The following is a 21,419-nucleotide window of genomic DNA, read 5'->3' on the forward strand; positions in this document are numbered from 1 at the left end:
CCAGCTCAGCCAGTAAGAGCGCCGAGAGGCGATTTAAAGCTACAGGCTCCGCACAAGCGTCGACGAAAAAGGCATAGATTTTAAACGCCTCGTTTTGTCCCCTTTTCCTCAATAATCAGAGTGATGGGAAGTTTAGACTGTCCCTAGGACTCTATTTCGGCCATACAGTGTCGTTCAAAGAGAGATTTAATTTGAGTTTCCACAAGGCACTCGGCATCCTTCTGTGCTTGGGAAGTAATTCCGCCACATCCCCGAAGTGATTTGAAAACCCGAACACCGCGGACCGACCGCAGCAACGCAGGCGGAGCACTCCAGCGCCTCCCAGTCACCCGGCCGGCCGCCCCGCCCCCCGAGGGAGGAGCCTGACTCGCCCCGCCCCGCCTCGCGTAACCCGGATACACACCCACGCTCCCCTTTCACCTCCCGGCCGTCGGCTAACGTGGAAGCTAGACCCGCCGGCCGGCTCAGCAGCGGGGAGCGCGCTGCCCCGGGGGAGTCGGGAGCTCGGAACGGCCGCGGGGGGCTTCTCAGCGCGGCTTGGTCTTTCCCGGGAGGGAGCAATGGGGCGCGCGGGCGCCGGGGAGCTGGCGCCGGTATAGACCGCGCGGCGCCCGGTTCGGGAGCGCGGGGAGGCCTGTGAGGGCCACCGCCCCGAGCGCCCGGCCTCCCGCCATGGCCCCCATGGGCATCCGCCTGTCCCCGCTGGGGGTGGCCGTGTTCTGCCTGCTGGGGCTCGGCGTGCTCTACCACCTCTATTCAGGCTTCCTGGCCGGCCGCTTCAGCCTCTTTGGCCTGGGCGGCGAGCCGGGCGGCGGGGCGGCGGGGCCCGCGGCCTCGGCCGACGGGGGCACGGTGGACCTGCGCGAGATGCTGGCCGTGTCGGTGCTGGCGGCCGTGCGCGGCGGCGAGGAGGTGCGGCGCGTACGCGAGAGCAACGTCCTCCACGAGAAGTCCAAGGGGAAGACGCGCGAGGGAGCGGACGACAAGATGACCAGTGGAGACGTGTTGTCCAACCGCAAGATGTTCTACCTACTCAAGACCGCCTTCCCCAGCGTGCAGGTGGGCTCCGTGCGGGCCGGGTGGGCGCGGGCCGGGACGCCTGGACTTCTCCGACAGCCCGGGGCGGTCGGGCTCTGTCTCCGATTGGGCGGATCTGGGGATGGAGACCCACAAGTTGAGGTGCTCAAGGTCACACTGAAAGTTGGTGGAAGAGCTGGGGGAGGTCACGGGTCGTCGACTCGGCCCTTCTGGCTCCTCCCCTGGTGTGCGCGTCCGCTGGGCACCGGGGATCTGGAGCTCTGGGGTCTGGTATCCCTGGTATTCGAAGTCTGAGAAAGTTAACTTCACTCCCTGCCACCGGCTCTTCTGTAAAATGAAAGGGTAAGGAAATGGCAACCCACTCCAGTGTTCTTGCCTGGAGAATCCCAGGGACGGGGGAGCCTGGTGGGCTGCCATCTGTGGGGTCGCACAGAGTCGGACACGACTGAAGCGACTTAGCAGCAGCAGCAGCAGCAGCAGCAGGACTAGAATCACCGAGGCCCTCAATCTTTCTTGCTTTTAGTTGTTGGAAGGGTCGATACACGTTTCCTGGTGGACCTGCCAGGAGCCAGCTGAAGACTGGGAACTGTAGACATCTGTCTTGCTGCAGAGCTGTTAGTATGCAGGGCATTTGTGACTAGTGTGACCACGGTTTACCTTAGCTGTGGAGTCATCAGGACCGTCTTGATGGCATATATTTGAGGGGCCCTTAAAGGAAGTGTTTGGGAGTATGATTCCCAGCAACCTGACTTCACCCTTCTAGCCCATATTTACTCCAAAGAATGAGAATTGAAGAACGTTTCTGGGGGAAGAAATTGACATTTTCTTAGGGAAATCCAGACATTTCGGATTTGTTAATACCTTTAAACTTCATCATTTCAGTGCAGCTGCTGCTGAATGCATAAAACTTTTAGTATTACAGTCCAGAGGAAGAGCTCACATAGTGTGGTGGTACTTCCTAAGTGTATGTGTTAACTCACCTAACAGTGGGTTTTGCCGATGAGGAAGAAAAATTATTTGCAGTTGAATTTCATTAATTAGATAAACAGTGAAATGTAAACCGCCGCTTTGGGGCAAGAGCTGACCTTTTACTGTTGTTCGTGTAAGAGAGTATTGTCATTGTAGCATTATCTTGTGTAACCTTCTCTCCAGTCTTTCCTGTTATTCCTTTTTCTTTCTTTCTTCATCTTTTTTTTTCTTTCCTTTTTAAACTTTCTTTTTGTAGCGGAAAGGAACTTTGGCTTTCATATCATGAGCTGCTGGGTACCTGATGTAATTGACATGATAGTTCTCCAACAAAACAGAATGTTTCATGTTTTTCTTTTGTCCTTTGGTGCTTTACCATCACAAATGATACTTACCTTGTGTTTGCATTTAAATATAAGATGTGCTTGTAAAATTTCTTTTTCATTTCTCTGAAGCATATGGTGTTCAGAGTTTGTGGGGAAAACAGGAGTTTCAGAAAAGTTGGTGTAAACAGTTATAATATGTTTATTAATAGTGATAGTAATTAGTGATAGTAATTAAAATAGTGATAGTAATCATGTATTGATTACTATTTTAGCTAGTATAGTCCTTGCTACATAAGACTTGACTTGGCCCTCACAGCAGCCTTAAGAAGTAAAGTTTATTTTGCCCACCTTCCAAATGGGAGCCCTAAGACTCATGACACTCTGCTTCACAGTTTATATGAAGTACCTTTAGAACTACCTTTAGGAGGCTGTTTAGAGTCTAAAGTATGATCTCCTCGGGAAAATGTAAAATTGTAAAAGTTTGAAAGCAATAATAGTGAAATATGACAGTAGAGTTGACTTTTTTTTTTTAAAAAGGTCAGTACAAAAATACTTTCAATACTTATTCTTAAGTATTGAAAATGTATAGCCATATGTACATATATGTTCAAACACAAATTCCATCCCACCCCACCTCTACCAAAACTTTTATTCTGTGGGTAACTTCCGTAGGATTCTGCATTTGTTTTCTCTCTTATTAACAAGCGCTAAGGGAATTACTGCCAAGAGTGATGAACTGCATTTTGTTAAGCACAAAAACTAAGCTTTTTACAGATGTTGCTGCTGCTAAGTCACTTCAGTCGTGTCCGACTCTATACGACCCCATAGACCCCATAGACGGCAGCCCACCAGGCTCCCCCGTCCCTGGAATTCTCCAGGCAAGAACACTGGAGTGGGTTTACAGATATTGAAGTCTGCCTTTACGTAAAATAGCTTTGTTTTCTTGTGACTGAATGTTTGCAGGTCCTTCTTTTGTGTTCTACTTGGATGGTGATTGAAATAGAGGAAGTTATGTCCATTTAGACGAAATCAGAGTAGGATGGTATCATGATGAGCTGTCTCCTTTTGTCAGCATGTTAGACTAGAGGCCAAATGTAGCTGTCTAGATAGTGACTCAGTCCTAGATTCTTTCCTTTCTTCTTTCTCTTCCTTCAACACCCAGAAGTACAGTCTTAAATGTCGAGTTATTTTTGAAGCCTCACCTGAAATTTTTCAGTGAAGATCTTAAGTTGAATACCACTTAGTTTAGGTCCTTATGGAAAATTAGCATTGAGAAGCCACAGATCCTCTTTTTATCCTGATGCCCTGTACAAATGGAGTCAGAGGCTTGAGCCCTCCTGTCTGCTGTTCACTCCTTAGTAACAAGATACTGCAGGTGTCACTTACTCTGACCTGGGGACATTTTTGCCCCAAGGGGACATGTAGCAGTGTCTGGAGATTTGGGGTTGTCACAATGGGAGGCAGCACTCTGGTGTCATCTAGTAGCTAGAGGGTAAAGTCTCGTGAATGCACAGGACATTCCCCTTTCATGAAGAATGATCTGGCCTGATTTTCAGTTGGTGTTCAGGTTGAGAAGCCCCACTCTAAAGCGGTGCACATTCTAAGAAAACTCAAAGTTTGACCTAGGACCTCTTGATTCCCTTTGGTCTTCAGGCTTTCTCATTTGGGATCTTGGGAGAGTCCTTAGAGCATCCTTTCTCCTCTTCCTAAACTCACTGGCAATTCTGATTTCAGTGTAGAAATAAAAATAACTGCAGCCATTTATGTGGCACTGTCTCTCATTGTATCCTTCTGGATAATGATGAAAATGAAGGCTGAAGATAGTTTTTTCGGAATGGATTTTCAGCCACAGAGCACATTTAGCTTTATAGTTTTGGTTTAAAGTACAGGGACCTCTCTTTTTGAGGGGCTCCTGTCCTTGACTTATCAAAACTTTTTGGCAATGATTTATTTGATGATAAAGCATGATACTCCTAGCTGGTAGGAGTCTTGGGTCTGTACTATCCTTGACCTCAGAGATGAGAGCTAAACTCTTCTCTCTTGACAGGAGTAATTGCTGGAAAAGGAGTACGCACTTGAGAAGTGTGAAAGGGAAGATCAGGGCCTGGGGACCGAGGATCACAAAAAACTGAAAACAGTCATTTAGTGAGAGTAATAGCAGCCGGCTTTTATTAAGTGCTTACTCTGGGTTAAGCACTACCCCGAGTATTTCATTGAATCACCCAAAAAACCTAATAGGGAGATAACGTTTATCATCCACGTTTAGCAATAAGGTAACTGCAGCTCAGAAAGATGAAGTGACTAGTCTAGGTAAGTCACCTACAGGGTAAAATGAGGAACTGGAATGAACTCAGGCAGTGCGATGATAGACCGCATACTCCTAATGGTTCTCTATGCAGGTCATAGGTAAATTCTTTGAGAGTTCTCTTGGTGGCTTGATGGGAAGGAAGCAGAAGATGGGAAGTAAGGAAATAGAGACTAGAGAAACTAAGTAAAGACAAGAATTTGGGCTCTAAGCAACTTGGCTAGAGTGTTCCATTCTAGCCAAGAGCAGGTTTTATGGACTTTTTGTTTCATGTTTGTTTTTAAGGTGTGAGACACAGGACCATGTATAATTATTTGTAGGAATATATTTGAAAGGTTGACAGGAAAAGGCTTCTGTTGGGTGGAAGGAGAAAAAAGACAGCTGGAGAACCCTGTGTATCCATTTAGAAAATAGTTGTTGAATGCCTACTGAAAGCACAGTGTGAAGCATTATATCTTATGTAATGATTTATGGAGAAATACAGTAAATACTACCTTCTTAAGGCATTGACCCAAAGTTTCTTTGGCTCCAGAGTAACTGAACTGTCATATGAATGGCATTTACTGTATTTTAGGGTCTTGATTTCTTATTCTCCAATTCCCTGGTGAAGACTGAGACCCAGCAAGTAATGGGTGATGAGAGTAGATTGAGTAGAAAGTGTTAACAGGGAAGAAATGAAACTACATTGATGAAAACTAGTGTTGTCAATCACGAAGTATTTATTTAGCATCTGCCGTGCCAGGCCCTGGTTTGGGCAGTGAGAACAGAGCTGTAGTAATGAAGGAAGCTGACCTTAAACTTACAGAACTTACATTCTAGTGGGTCAAGGTAGATGACAAATGTACAAATATATTGATTTCAGATGCTAACAAGGGCATTGAAGAAAGAATAAATAAGATCACGTGGGAAGAGTGCTGGCATTGTGGGGTGGGGTCCTGCTCTGGCCGTGTTCGTCAGGGAAGGCCACTCTGAGGCACTTTCATGTGGGCCCAGAGCTGAACAATGACAAGCAGGCAGGCCACCATGCAGAGGTTTGAGGAAGGGTGTATGAACAGGAGAGTACAGGTGCAGTTCCCTGAAGACAAGTGAGTTTGGGATGGAGTAAATAAGGTACAAATAGAGTAAGGGTACTGGAGCCAGATCATCCTGGATGTACTTTTAAGAGTCTGGATTTTATCTCTATGTAATGAGAAACCTTTGGAAGGTGTTTTTTGGTTTTTGGGTTTTTTTTTGGCTGACAAAGCAAGAAACTTTATTGGGAATGGTGCCGCCCAGCTGGAGAGCAAGAGGGTAAAGAAACTAAGGAGTATTGGTCTGCCGCATGGCTCACAGTCTTGGGTTTTATAGTGATGAGATTACTTTCTGGATTGTCTGCATCCAGTCATTCTGGCTCAGGGTCCTTCCTGGTGCCGCGGGTATTACTCAACCAAGATGGATTCCAGCAAGAATCCATCCACTTTCTACTCTCATCACTACTGCCTGTGTCTTAGCCCTCACCAGGGAATTGAAGAGTAAGAAATCAAGACCCTAAGATCCTGGGAAGTTGGTAAGACATGTGGCATTTCCTTTTAACCTTTCCCAGATTCTTCAGTTGGTGGTGGCTTGTTAGTTTCCTCTTCCTCATGGGACCTACTGTTGTAAAATAACTCATGCAAATGGTTATACTGGTGTCTGGCCAGAGTGGGCGGTTTCAGTCAGTGTTTCCCATGCAGTCCTCAGACTCAGGTCAGCAGCTCTTGGCAGCCATTATGCAAAGGTCATTGTGAGTGTCATTGGAAGGTTTTAGCAGGGAGCGACACCATCTGATTTAGGAAGATGGCATGTTGCCTGGTTGAGAAGGAAAGGCTCTTAAAGGCAATAATTGGTCTGTTTTGTTCATTATTATATCCCATTGCCCAAAGCAGTTTAGGATATGTAGTCATTAAATCATTATTGAATGAATGAATGCATCAGTGAATGCACAGTTGGAGGCAAGAGCAATCGAGGCTATTTTTGAAATCCAAGTGAGAGATAGAGGGTTCAAACTAGAATTTTCTTACTATAGAAAGAAAGTGAAGTCACTCAGTTGTGTCTGACTCTTTGCGACCCAATGGACTATAGACTACCCGGGTCCTTTGTCTGTGGGATTCTCCAGGCAAGAATGCTGGAATGGGTTGCCATTTCCTTCTCCAGGGGATCTTCCCAACCCAGGGATCAAACCCAGGTCTCCTGCATTGCTGTCAGACACTTTACCATGTGAGCCACCAGGGAAGCACAATGACAGTTATTTAGAATTGGGAGGTAGAATTTCTAGGGCTTAACTAGCTGGTGGAGCATGGAAAGGATTTGAGTTGGTAAGGCTGTTTACAATGGTGGGAGTGGTTTCTTAAATTTGTTGGTGTGTCATGGTAGTAGCAAGTAACAAATAGCTCTTGTGCAAAAGTGGGTCAGGTAACTTGCTTACTCTGCTTGTTTCTCCCCAACCTGACTCTCAGTGAAGATTTTGTCAAGCACATTTCTGTAACTTTAGCACATAGTCAGTTGAAAGAATATGAAGAACCTGATGAACTCTAGGCAGAGATCTTAATCATAAGGCACAGTGCTTGCCACTCAGACTTGGCACTACTATTTTTGTGAAACTGTAGTGATCAAGATGCCGGGAAATATTGAAGGCAGGAGGAGAAGGGGTTGACAGAGGATGAAATGGTTGGATGGCATCACTGACTCAATGGACATGAGTTTGAGCAAGTTCCGGGAGATGGTGGACAGGGAAGCCTGGGGTGCTGCAGTCCATGGGGTCGAAAAGAGTTGGACATGACTGAGGAACTGAACAACAATAAAAGTAGTGATTAAGACCCAGGAACTGATTCTCTTTTCCCAGAGTCACATCTGTTGTTTTAAGTTTATTCTGTGGTTTTTGCATCATCCAAGGTGGCCTAGTGTTGTCATTAAGATGTGGGCTCCAAAATCACTGCAGATGGTGACTGCAGCCATGAAATGAAAAGACACTTACTCCTTGGAAGGGAAGTTATGACCAACCTAGATGGCATATTGAAAAGCAGAGACATTACTTTGCCAACAAAGGTCCATCTAGTCAAGGCTGTGGTTTTTCCAGTGGTCATGTATGGATGTGAGAGTTGGACTATGAAGAAAGCTGAGCACCGAAAAATTGATGCTTTTGAACTGTGGTGTTGGAGAAGACTCCTTGGACTGCAAGGAGATCCAACCAGTCCATTCTGAAGGAGATCAGCCCTGGGATTTCTTTGGAGGGAATGATGCTAAAGCTGAAATTCCAGTACTTTGGCCACCTCATGCAAAGAGTTGACTCATTGGAAAAGACTGATGCTGAGAGGGATTGGGGGCAGGAAGAAAGGGGGATGACAGAGGATGAGATGGCTGAATGGCATCACGGACTCGATGGACATGAGTCTGAGTGAACTCCGGTAGTTGGTGATGGACAGGGAGGCCTGGAGTGCTGCGATTCATGGGGTCGCAAAGAGTTGGACACGACTGAGCGACTGAACTGAACTGAGCTGTGTAGCCAAAATGCTTTCTGGTAACATCTGCAAGGTGGCAGAAGAGGAATTCTCTGCTGTCACTCCCTCATAGAACATTGATTTTGGCAGTCTCCCATGGACAAGAGTTCCTTTATGGAAGTCCAGGAGTACAGGAGAGATGTTTCAACACACTGCTGGGGAAAAAAACTCCAAAAATGCATTGAAGAGAGTAAGAGGAATATTTTGACTTTTCTTGCGTTGCCCCTCTGTCAAGGTAATACAGCTCAGTGCCAGGAGAGACCCCCTCAGACTGTGATTACACCCACAAGAGTGTGTGCATGTACACCTGGCAAACTGTTGAGGAGGCCTCCTTGTTTCTCACCTCACCTGGATTACTGGAGTGGTCTGCATGTCTGAGGGCTGGAAGGAGCCATGGGAGCACCTAAGTCAGGATTCAGAACTCACCAGAGCGCTGCTAGTAACCTCTTCATAAATGCTGTCGGGAAGCTTGCCATAGCCACTGACTCCTTACCTGCAACCCCCTCCACCCCTAAATCCCCGCAAGTGGCCTGTGAGCACTCCCAGCAATACAGACCTCTGGTTTTTTTCAAAAGGTAAAATTGACAGACCTTTAGCTAGACCAAGGTGAGTGTCCATCTGTGTATAAATTAATTTTTTAAAATATGATACACGTAAAATGGAGTGTTATCTGGCTTTAAACAGAAGGACATCCTGCCATTTGGGACAACATGGATGGACTTGGAAGGTGTTGTGCTAAGAGAAATGTACCAGACAAAGAAAAACACTATATGGTATCACTTATAGAAACAGTAGAATGGTGGTTCCCATATTCCAGGGGATGGGGTGAAAGGTGAGATGTTGGTCAGGTGTATGAACTTTCATTTATAACTAAGATGAGTAAGTTCTGAGGATCTAATGTACAGCAAGGTGACTGTGGTTTTACATTACTGTGTTATATACATGAAATTTGCTTTGAGAGTAGATCTCATGTGTTTTCACCACAAAATAGAAAAAGGGAAATATATGAAGTAGTAGATACATTAATTAACTTAATTGTGGTACTTACTCCACAATGTGCACGTGTATCATCTTGTCGTGCTGTACGCTTTAAATACATTCAGCTGTGTCAGTTATACCTCAGTGACGCTGGGGAGAAAGCCAAAATATGTCAAGGAAAGTCACCCAACCATGACATTTACATACATATATATTTTTTCTTTTTTTTTTTTTCTATCCTTCCCCAGGTGGCTTGTTCCATTTCTAAGAAGAGATTAAAAAAAAAAAAAACAACCTTTAGGGATTTTGATTGAAGTTGCTTTAAATCTACAATTTGCAGATGGGAGAGTTGATGTCTTTATCACTGTTTTGAAGGCCTATTTTTAAATCCATTATCACTTTTCTCTAACTGTTGTGTTCAGTTTTCCATAATATTGTCAGTCCATTGTCACATTTTTTAATGTATTTCTTTCCCTAAATATCTTTAAGCTTTAAATAGCTTGTTTCTTTGATACTTAGTTTCTTTCTATATTTTTCTAGATTCTCTGTCCTGCTTACACAACAAGCTAAGTTTGAATATTCAATTGGAAAGCACTGGAAGACAACATATCTGGAATTTCTTATATATTTTCATTGGCAAAGAATTTCCTTGAAATAAAAGTGCTAATTTATCTGCTTTCAATTTGGGGGATTTTATCTAAATTGTTTTTCTCTATTGTGCTTTTTCCAGGTAGTATTTTTTTTCTTTAAAACCTTTTAAACTGTCAACCATTCTCAACCATTGATGCAGATCAATACGGAGGAACATGTGGATGCATCTGATCAAGAGGTGATCTTGTGGGATCGGAAGATTCCTGAGGACATCCTAAAGGAAATAGCCACTCCCCAGGAAGTGCCGGCAGAGAGCGTCACCGTCTGGATTGACCCACTGGATGCCACACAGGAATACACGGGTGACTTTTCAATTAAAACTGATCTCAGACTTGATATCGCCTTTATGTATTAGAGAACCAGAACAAGGGCAGGTGGTATATTCCTGGTGGTGAATATTTTTTCCATATGGACACAACTTGTCCAGTTGGATTAAAGCACTATGCTCTGAAACTTCTGGAGTGGATCAGTTAGTTATTGTCAACCTTTTTTGACTGATGTATCATAGCATCCTCTTCTCAGTGACAGTGGCTCACTGTGTCACTGATTCTTTAGTGAAGGGAAGTTTCTGGCAGTCACAACAACAAAATGGTTTCTATCGGACACCTGTTTATTGAAGTGTTTATTTATATATTGACTTGTGTATTGAGGTGTGCATTGTTGAGGTATTTATTTATATAAACAATACACTACTGCCTTGTGATGTTGGGAATTTAGATTTTATTGCATACGCATCCAGTCTTAGAATTAAAAATAGTAAATCCTAGGCACCCAGGGAAAGTAAGTGGCAAAATCAGAGTTACTTCCCCCACCTCCTATTTCTGTCCTTCTCATCCAGTTCTAGCTCTTGTTTTATTTCTGTGGATTTTCTTCCAGGCCTTATATCTTACCCAGAGGCTATCTAATTTCTGTCTTTTCTTTATTCTCTTGGTATGTAAAAATTGGTGGCTTATGTATTTGTCCAACTAAATGATACATTCTCTGAGTGTGGGGGCTTCTTCTTTTTTTCTCCTTTGTATTCTTGTGCTTAAGCACAGAAATTGACCCAAAATAGACACTCAGCAGATAACTATTTGGAGAACAGGGAGAAGGCACTAGATGTGTGTATCTAGTAGTAACAAATTCTAAAACAGAAGTTTGCAGAAATAGATAATAGAAACATGGACTGTTGGGAGGTTCCTTTACAAGTGTTTTTTCCTGGACTGAAACTGATGTGCTGATATAATGGTGACAATACTTAGTGAGTACACCCCTTGTACAGGGTCTTTTTTGAGTGCTTGAGACTCAATTTTCATATTTAATCCCAACATTTTAATAATTGTTGTTATTGGATGGTTTTTTTTTTTTTTTCTTGTAGAGGATCTTCGGAAGTATGTTACTACTATGGTGTGTGTGGCTGTAAATGGTAAACCTGTGCTAGGAGTAATACATAAACCATTTTCTGAATATACAGGTAAGAAATATGCTAAAGTTTCCAAAAGTTAATGTTATTGAATCATTTCCTGTATTATTTATGGTCCTGTGGAAATTTCAGCTGTGATTCAACAATTATTAGAGTCAGCCCCACCTCTCCCTTCACTGGATACAGTGAGGATTTTAGTGTTGGTGCTAGTAATGTATGACAAAGCATAGCTTTCTGAACTTGTTTAGAGGATGGAAACTGTTATATGAAGACAAGTGATCCTTAGTGTGTAGGGAATGCAGTTGGGCGTGGATGCCCAGCAGCTGCGGTCCTCTCTGTTTCCATCATGCTGTTGCTGGGGATACGGTCTTGGGGCTCTTCCACGTGAGGTCGTGTGCATTCTGGGATCTGCTGTGAAGTGGCCTTAGCCCAAAGAGAATTAGAACTACAATAAAGAAAATGCAGAGCAAGTTGATACCAGAGAGGTAGATAGGTCCTGGTTTCCGTATCTGTTCATGTTAGGAGGGAGAATGGGGATAATAAAATGTCCATTTTTAAAAAACCTTTATTCCATCAAAATATATAATCTACGCCCCACCCCACCCCACCCCCCGCCCAACCATAGGCTTGGTAATATAAGGTGCTTTTACTAGTCAGCAAACATTGCAAAGGAATCAATATGCTCTTAATTAGGTATGAGTGACCTTCCTTTCCTGGATCGAAGATTTGTTTTGGGGAGTGATGTTCAGATCCAGACTGCATATTGATGTTGCAGAGTACAAACTGCCAAGTATTACGTATTTACTAGAATGTAGCTATACTTGACTATAGTGGAAGCTAGGTATTATTATTGCTGGCAGCAGTTAGAACAGAGCTGATCAAAATCTTACCAGATTTAATTAGAATTAATTCACTGAGTGACATTCTTAGAAGCAAGAGATGTTTAAATAGTACACGTTTTACTGAAGTTCTGTATAAATGTGGACGTAGTCCATCCACTCTGTGGAAATCTGTAGCTAGTAGAAAGAAGTTGTAGTGTCTGAAGTCTGTGGAGCAAAGTACCAACCATTTGTTATTTCCTAACAGACTTTCTGTTTGGCTTCTTATAGATGGAGTGTTGAACACATTCTGTTAACTGTTGTTTTAGCTTATCACTACTACCTTATCATCATCATTCACACGTGTTTATTTAAATACCTAACTGTGTTTTAAGTGTTTGAAATAATTTTGTCCATATAAATGTTATGATTGAATGCATTGAGTTTATGTGGTCTGAAATATATATTTTTAATATTAAATTAGTAATTCTTATCTAAAATTATTCTACTAAAATATCTACTGAGATGTACTCTTTATTCTCTTACACAATACTGACCTCTAGAGATACAGCATTGCAAATTCACTTCTTGATACAATCCTGTGTTTTTTGATCATTTCTAAAAAGAATTTAGAGGATTTTTTTGTTTCTCTTTTCTTATTTCACTTTTATTACAAATAATTTCAAAAAGTGATAATGACTTTTCATGTACTTTAGATTTAACAGTTGATATTTTTATATATTTGCTTTTATTTATTCATTCATTTATTTTCTATGTATTTTAGAGATAATCACAAAGATCATGACCTTCTACCCCATATATTTCAGTATTCATCTCTAAAAAGAACATATTTCTAAACAAGAACAGTACTGTTAGTAATAAAATTAACAATTTTATCCAATAGTCACATTTCCCCCAGTTGTTCAAGAAGTGGATTTTACAACCTATTAACTGAGACCACAGTCCAGTCAAGTGACAAGCATTTCTTTTGGTTGTTAGGTCACTTATATTAGATCAGCCTCCAGGCCCCCTTTTCCCCATGGCATTGACTCGTTGAGATCAGGTCACTCACTTATCAGAGAAGATCCTGCCCTTTGGGTTCTTCTGATTATTATTTTCTTGTGATTATTATCTGCAGGATGTTTACTGGAGAAAGCTCTTGGAGTCAGATTTGTGAGAGGGAGGGCAGGAGGTGGGGAAGTTGAGTTTCAGTGTGGTCCAGTGAAGACCCCACAGTGGCCCTGCAGGGAGCTCTGGAGCCAGGATGTTCCTCAACAAGGACCCACTAGTCACTTTTCTGGCTGGGCAGGGTTCCATCGTCCCTTGTAGTTTTGAATATGGCCTGTTGTAAAAAATAAACATATGACCCTTGTACTCCAAAAACCAAAGCTCCCTGTTTGGAGATAAAAGAATTCTTGGGAAGAAGTATTTTCCAGTCACTCCTGGTATGTTGGTTTTAAAAAAGCCTTGGTGCCATTACTGGCTATTACATTTGCTTTCCAGCCTGGGCGATGGTAGACGGTGGATCAAATGTGAAAGCCCGCACTTCTTACAATGAGAAGACCCCAAGGATTGTCGTGTCTCGCTCGCATTCAGGAATGGTCAAACAGCTTGCTCTTCAGACTTTCGGAAACCAGACTACGATCATCCCAGCGGGCGGTGCTGGTATGTTCCTGCTCTGTGTGGGGCCTACACTGTGCCCTGCGTGGCCACGCCCATGTCAGGAGGCTCATTGGTATCCGGTCCTTGGGAAGAAGTGGGAGTGGACACTGGGGCTTTTAGGACAGGCCTGGTCTCCTACTTGGTTATTTCGAGAGCGGGATTTCAGGCACACCTGCCTCCTGGGTACAGACAGTCTCACAACGGAAACAGTCTCACAGGAGTGGTTTCTGATCCTGGATTATATGCACATCTCTTCCTGACATCGGTGGTTGTTGTATGTGATCTGACTTTGAAGTGATTGTGCTGTTAGTGTAGCTGTAACCATCGCAAGGGGAGAAAGAAGGATCCAGCCATCACAACCCTGTATTTAGCAGGGGCTGGCAGGAACCATCGTTAAATGTTATTAGAACGGCTAATGGCTGCTGTTACTAGATTTTTTTTTTAGCCACTCTTTAAAAATACGGAAAACACCCATAGCTTGAGGGCTGTGTGAAACCAGGCCATACCTGGATTTAGCCCACTCTGTTTTGAATGCTGTTTGCTATGACAGAAGTGTTTTAATTCAAATAAATTGTGAAGCATAGTAGGAAACATTTGTGTTTGAAAACCTTTTTCAACACAGTAATAGAAAAGTAATGCTTTTAACTTTTAAGCCTAACAGTTTTAGTTTACTGCTGACCTATACATGTCTTTGTTAACATGGTTTCATTGTTTTTTTTTATAGGCTGTCAGGTTGATCAGGAAAGGTGATATGCAGAATTCCCAATAGGAATAGGATAAAATAGGTTTTTGACCCAGTTTCTTCTGGGTTTGTTTTATTATTTTATTTTTAAAATTTTGCATCATTACACAAAAGACTTAGGGTAATAACATTATCTTGTGCTTTCTCCTTTCCAATCCATTCTTCCTAGACACTCAAGGGACTCCTGGGGGTGTTTAGCTTCAGTGTATAGTCCATAGCAAACAATTCATATTGAAGGTATCACCTCTCAGAAGACAACCACAAAGTAGATTTAAATTTAAAAAATTATAGGCATATGTTTATTTATACTTGAGAATAGCTTAATAAACTACTTTGAACACATTGCAGTATTGTTTTGCTCATTTGGGTTTAACATCTGTACTGTGACATTAAAAAAACTACTTTTATTCTTTTTTTTTGTTTGTTTATTTTCTTTTTATTTTTTTTAAATTTTATTTTATTTTTAAACTTTACATAATTGTATTAGCTTTGCCAAATATCAAAATGAATCCATCACAGGTATACATGTGCTCCCCATCCTGAACCCTCCTCCCTCCTTTTAAAAATAAGTTTAGATTTAGCAGTTGCAGAGATAGTGTAGAGAGCGCCTGCATACCCCATGCTGGTGTCAACAACATCCCCAAGACAGTACGCTCCTTTCTTCCTCTCTTCCAGATAATAACCTAAATCCTGTGTTTATCTTGCAGGTTATAAAGTTTTAGCACTCTTGGATGTGCCTGATAAGAGTCAAGAAAAAGCTGATCTATATATCCATGTGACATACATCAAAAAGTGGGATATCTGTGCTGGCAACGCCATCTTGAAAGCCCTCGGGGGGCACATGACCACCCTGAGTGGTGAAGAAATTAGCTACACTGGTTCCGACGGCATTGAAGGGGGGCTCCTGGCCAGCATCAGGATGAACCACCAGGCTCTGGTCAGAAAGCTCCCGGATCTGGAGAAGACGGGACATAAGTAAGCCAAGCTTGATGACAGGTCACAGCCCCCCCCAGAGCTGAACGGTCGGCCTGACGTGCTGAGGCTTCAAAGCGGCGGTGGAGACTATGCATGGTTTAGGCCATCCCGAACTTTTTAAAGTATTTATGAAGCATCTGAGACTTCTTTTCCCTGTAATAGGATGCAGGGTCAGGGAGAATGGGTTGCTTCATGTCTCAAGTATTGTCTTTATTTTTGAGACTATTTTCATACGGTTGTCATACACAAGGCGCATATATATATATTTGTGAATTAAAATCTATAGCTGAGTCTACATTGTTATGAGTCACCATTTTCACACAATATCATGAATCTTCAGTTTGTTAATACTTTCATATAGAATTGGGCTGAAGAAAGGATTGTTTTGTGTAGGTGTTTAATACTACTATACAGTTATATCTCATTGAAAATAAAATAATGGGGGATTTTTACCCCTAATTCAGATAGAAAGCACAAGAAGCTGCAGATTCATTAATATGCAACAGATTCTCTGTTAATGAATATTTCTTATGGATTAAAATAGAAAAAGCTCAAATTGTTTTTTTTTCTTTGAAATTTTAATAACAGTTTCACCAGCTAGTAGAGAATATGGATATATGACGGTTGCATTGTAATTTCTGTGTGTGTGTGTATTGTTTCGTTTTGGTTTGTTTTTATAAAGAGACGTGTGTTTGTACCTATGGGTTCAACATTTCTGCCATCTTGCTGATCAGTTTCACTTGCCCTGTGGATGGTGCATGGTTCTGTCCTTTCCCTCCTGACCCAAATTTAATCTTTAACTTCTAAGGTTTGTATTAAGATTTCAGGGCTTAACGTTAGAATTTTGGTACTTTTTCTCATTAGGGGTAAAATATGCTATAAGGCATTATAAAAATATAATGTTATTCTGTTATTAACTGAAAGTTATTTGAAGTTACATGAATTGAACTAGCCTTCATTATTTTTAAAAACCTTGTTTTAGTACTTTTAAAAAAATTTGCCATGTCTGTAGGGATTCCCTCTTTATCAAGAGTGAGTTAAGGTGGCTTTTGCCATGAATAAATGGATCTGATCTAACCAAGCTCTCAAAGTAGTAACCTAAGATACTTTGTATTTTCTCTTTGGGTTAAAAAAATGAAGATTGAACTTACTTTTTGATGAGTTTTTTTTCCTATTCAGGTGTGCACAACCTGGTTGAAAAAGGTTATGACATATTTTCAGTGTCAGTGTAATTCAAGCTTTGTTTTGTGAGCCGTCTCTCATTGGGATGTCTGATTTCTCTCAGCGTGATCAGAAACTTCAGTTCAACAGTACCGTCATTTCACATGACCTTGCCACGATTTTGTTCCATAACACACTGATAAGGAGAGGGATTTCTTAGGGTTTCATGGTTTCCTTTTTTCTTCTTGTCTCTCTCTCTCTCTTTAACCCTAGAACAGTTTTTAGTGCTTGGTCAATTTTCTGTTTATTTTCTTGTCTTGGAGATAAAGTTGACCAAAGGAAGGGCAGGCGTCCTCACCTGGTGGAATGTGCTTACAACTTTAACTTTAGGCTTGCAGATCACGCCATCTGAGGTCCTTGGTCCTCGTTGGGGAATTGGCCCAAGTGTGATACACACATTACCTTTACCCAGTTTCCAGCAACCGGTCACCAGTCCTGCAGGGCAGTGAGCCTCAATAGCTAGGGTTTTATTCATCAGAATTCATTCCAAGTTTTAGTAGTTGAAATACCTGGTGTTTCACCAGGACTTTTAGGAATTCTGAGCCAAGTGTTAGAGGCTTCATCTTTTTACTTTGCAATGAGATGAGGGAATCTTTTTCCTCAGGAGAGATGGCAGAAGCATATGCCATTTCCAGAGTCCTGTGGTGTAAGTGTCTGTTCTAATTGTGGTGTGTCAAACTTCGGGGAAAGAGACTAGCATATTAGGAAATGGGACTAGTTCATATTAGCAGGCATGGTGTTTTGGCTTTAGTTTTTAATTTTATTAAGCCACACGTAGATAATGACTTTGTGGAGAGCTTGTGTCATGTGCAAAAATTAGGATACTGGCTGACAAATGCATTATTTTTGCGATTTCTTGAGTATAGCATAGTACTAATCGTTTTACGTGCTTTTATAAGAAGCTCATTTTAAAACAGTTTGTTTCTAAAAGTCAGTATACATTACAGAACTAATATAAATTCAAAGAACAGTATTTATTTTATTTATGTAGGACATTGTGCCAGGACACACCAGTGAGAAACACCTTCTTGTGTGAGACAGATGATATCTCCCATAAATACAAGTATTTCTAAAATGTTTACTCTTAGTGACTCTCACCTACCCAATACCTGATGTCCCTTTCCCTTGTCTTTGCCCTTATTTAGAGGACAGTTTTCCATTAAAATTGAGTTTTATGCATCAGTTAGTAAAAGTAGCACCTTAGGATCCATCAGCTGTCCCCTTCCTCTGCCCCTCTTTCCACCTTGTTCCATGTCTCCCTAACTTGTTAATATATGTTAACTTATTTCTGCTTCTCTTTGTTAACCAATATACCCTTCCCCAACACTTAACCCTGGAATTCTCTCATAGACCTGTGTCTTTGTGATTGGCTGCTGAAATCTTAGGACAGAACTGAGACTAGAATTCCAGTGGGGGAGATTAATACTGACAGAGCCCAAGTTGACTATTACTTTTCAAAGACTCCTCAAAAAGTAAAGGAAAGTCACCTTTAAAACCACAGAGTAACTGTCAAGAATAACCCAAGGCTTCTGTCATAAGCCTTTCTGACCCATCCTTCAAAGAATGAACGTGCAGAAAATACAAGCGCACTGCCTGCTGGAGAAAGCTTGCTATCTCTATTAGTTTTCATAATTGATTCCTACTTCAGTTGGGATTGTAAGGACCTACGAGACGGGTCCTATTTATCTTTGTTATTCAGTTGTCCCCTTTCCCCAATTTTAGTGTTTTTCTTTGATTCTAAATACTGAGTTATGTATGGCGGGATAATGAAGTGACAAGCTTCATGTGGTTTGTGTGCTTTAAGTAGCAGTTGTGCAGATTCTTCCTGTTTCTGGGTGCTTCCTTTGAATATTGTACAAATTGAGTCGGGGCGGTGGCTGAGGAAAGAGTGGGAGGAGGAAAGGCCTGGGGGAAGGGGGACGCCAGGCAAGCCCTTCCTTGCCCTGTCTCAGGGTGTTTAATTCAGAAATTGGATTTGACTCAGGCTTTGCAGGTGATGACTGTCTCCCATTGCCCAACGTAAGTAAAGAAAGCTGGCGTGCCACTCCCTCCCTATTCCTCAGAAAAGAAAGTACCCAACTGGCCTCTCCTTGATGACAGCTTGAAAATGGCTTTCTGGAGACAATCTTAAGCAGGTTTAAAACGGGAACGGTTTAGAATCTAGCCACAACCACTCACTCACCTTGGCTGTGTCGATTGCTTGTGAATAGAAGCAGTGATTTGGTTTAAGACTTATTTGTTTTTAGCATATGCCTAAAAACGTCTGCCTTGTAACTGTTGTGTAAAATAAATTGATGGTTTCATTTTTATTCTAAAAAAAGTTGTGCCTTAACAATAGGGCATTGTATGTTAATAAGGGAAAACAAAAAATTTTTTTTAGTAGATGGGGAAAACAGTAACTTTTGCCATTAAAATTTAAGTTCTTTTCATGTTTTTAATATTAGAGTTGGGGAAAATCATTAAAGTTGAATAAAATTAATATAAAATTATTTTTACATAATCTAGCATTTACAACTGAAGTACTTTTTTATAAGAACTGGCATCTTGATGTATATGTCTGAAATGATACATAATCCTTTGGTTTTTAATTTGAATTAATAAGACCATGATAGATTTTGATTTTTAATTTTACTTTTAAACTATTTTAGTGTGCTATTATATTTGTTCTAGAACTCTGAGTCACTTTGGTTTTAAAAGCTAGCTGTTTATTTTTCATACCACATCAGAAATTTCTTAATGTTAAAAAATACTGTATGTTTGTGATGTAACCAACCAGAACAGTTCCTAGATTGGGGAGGGTTTGGATTAACATTTACTAAGAAGGCAAGAAGAATTGAACTTTATACTTCTAAAGGAGGTTTTTGGTTTTATGAGGTGCTGGTCATAAAACTTGTTTTCTTGTTTGTTTGTTTGTTTTTAATTTTATCAAAGCCAGGCAGGTGTTTGCATTCTAATTTACCATTGATAAAGACACAGGAAAGCCACTTTTTTTTTAAATTATTTTTTAAAATGAGTAATGAATTATGTGGGAAAATGAGATTTATAAATACTAGTTTTCCTTTGAGATAATGTAAATCAAACTTTCATAAGTTAAGGGTGATGCATAATATCATAACTTGTACACTGTGTTTGTAAGGGTTCCCTAAAGTATTAACATTCAGGTAATTTGTGTAAATTGCAAAAGCAGAAACTGTGATGTTCGGTTAGTAGTATGTTGTGTTAGAAGTCTTTTGGGGATGTATGTTATATACATAGTTGACTGTTATTCACTTGCTCCTCTTGTATTAAGTAGGAGATACAACATCCCAAGTCATTTTTAGATCAGTTAGCCTTCAGAGACTTCACCTCTCTTCCCAAATTATCTCTTCCAAGCTGTCTTCATCATCTGTGTTCAGTTACAGTGGAATTGTTTATTGATGTTAATTTATGTGTAAAATATGGACTTCAGTGTCCCTTGTACTCTTGCATCCACTGTTGGCAGTAGCCAAAGCTAGCTTCATAGTCTTACCAGGAGAGACAGCATTCTGCCGTAATGAACTGTGGTGCTGCCAGAGGGATTTTTTTCCCCCTTTCAATGGTTTTACTTAAGTTACTGGATAAGCAGTTGAGTTTACATTAAAACAATGAAATGCTATATCTTGTCTATATTCTGCCTCTTCCAAATTGGATGTTTTTTTTTTTGTTAATAATTTTTCACTTCCTTATCAATCTTTTATAGGGGGCTAGTGATGAGAGGGGTTAAAATAAAACTGCCTACCTTTGAATACCCCTGGGGAGCCTGGTGGGCTGCCGTCTATGGGGTTGCACAGAGTCGGACACGACTGAAGTGACTTAGCATAGCATAGCATTCCCTCACACATGGAAGGCTGTGGAGGAGCGAGACCATTCCTGTTGCCAAGGCATGCTTCAACACCAGAGTTCTCCTTACTCAGCATGCAACCCCTGCCTCACCCATGTCCCCTAATTAAAGAGGGTCCCGGCTGCAGCCTCTACTGAGAAGTAGAGGGAAGCCCTCCTTCCAGTTTTTTTGAGCAGTTTTCTGGTACCTCCCTTGTTGCCCTCATTTTTACATGGGTTGTTGTAAACTTTTTGAGAACAGGGATTACATCTTAATGATTTTTGTATTTCCACCTCGACCCAGCAGCTAGTCCAGTATCTGGAAAAAATTAGGTGCTTCATGTGTGTCAAACTAAATGGAATAAAGGCAGCATCAGTGTTTTCTCATGCCTCAGTGGTGTAAGCTGCTTGTTTGGTTGGTTTCCTCTGCAGATATTTGTGTTTATCACCCACACACCCTAAGTTATTTTTTAAAGTTTTGTTTTCTTGCCTTCCAATACTACCCCATGGCCAGTTAGCTCTAGAAAATGTAGCTGCCTCTGAATGAAATGATTATCCCAAACTCTGCCCCTGGATATACTTTGCCAAACTGAAATTTGAATTTTCTGAATAAATTGGTCATGTCTGAAAGATGGTGTGCTGCTTGTACTTTTTTTTTTCGTCTTTTAAAAAGTTTTTACTGTGGTAAAATATATGTATAACGGATTTACCATTTCAACCATTTTTAAGTGTACAATGAGTAGTGTTTATATTTACAGTCCCTAGTGGCTCAGATGGTAAAGAATCTGCCTGCAATGCAGGAGATGCAGGTTCAATCCCTGGGTCAGGAAGATCCCCTGGAGAAAGGAATGGCAACCACTCCGGTATTCTTGCCTGGAAAATTCCAGGGACAGAGGAGCCTGGTGGGGTACAGTCCAGGGGATCGCAGAGTCAGAAATGACTGAGCGACTAACACACACAACTGTCATCCCTACCCATTTGTG

General features: G+C 41.4%; 1 protein-coding gene across 1 annotated transcript; it reads left to right on the plus strand.

Annotated features, from left to right (window-relative positions):
* The first annotated feature begins 418 nt into the window (after window positions 1–418).
* On the plus strand, window positions 419–21,066 carry BPNT2 (3'(2'), 5'-bisphosphate nucleotidase 2). Its single transcript, XM_086335461.1, has 5 exons — window positions 419–1,059; window positions 9,919–10,081; window positions 11,137–11,232; window positions 13,503–13,664; window positions 15,111–21,066. The coding sequence occupies exons 1-5, from the start codon at window positions 673–675 to the stop codon at window positions 15,380–15,382; spliced, it is 1,080 nt and encodes a 359-aa protein (XP_086191587.1). The 5' UTR covers window positions 419–672; the 3' UTR covers window positions 15,383–21,066.
* The last annotated feature ends 353 nt before the right edge of the window (window positions 21,067–21,419 follow it).

The sequence above is a fragment of the Bos grunniens genome, chromosome 14 (genome assembly GCF_055505025.1).
Source record: "Bos grunniens cultivar Pamir isolate PY7600 chromosome 14, Bosgru_T2T1.0, whole genome shotgun sequence".
Classification (NCBI taxonomy): Eukaryota; Metazoa; Chordata; class Mammalia; order Artiodactyla; family Bovidae; genus Bos; species Bos grunniens.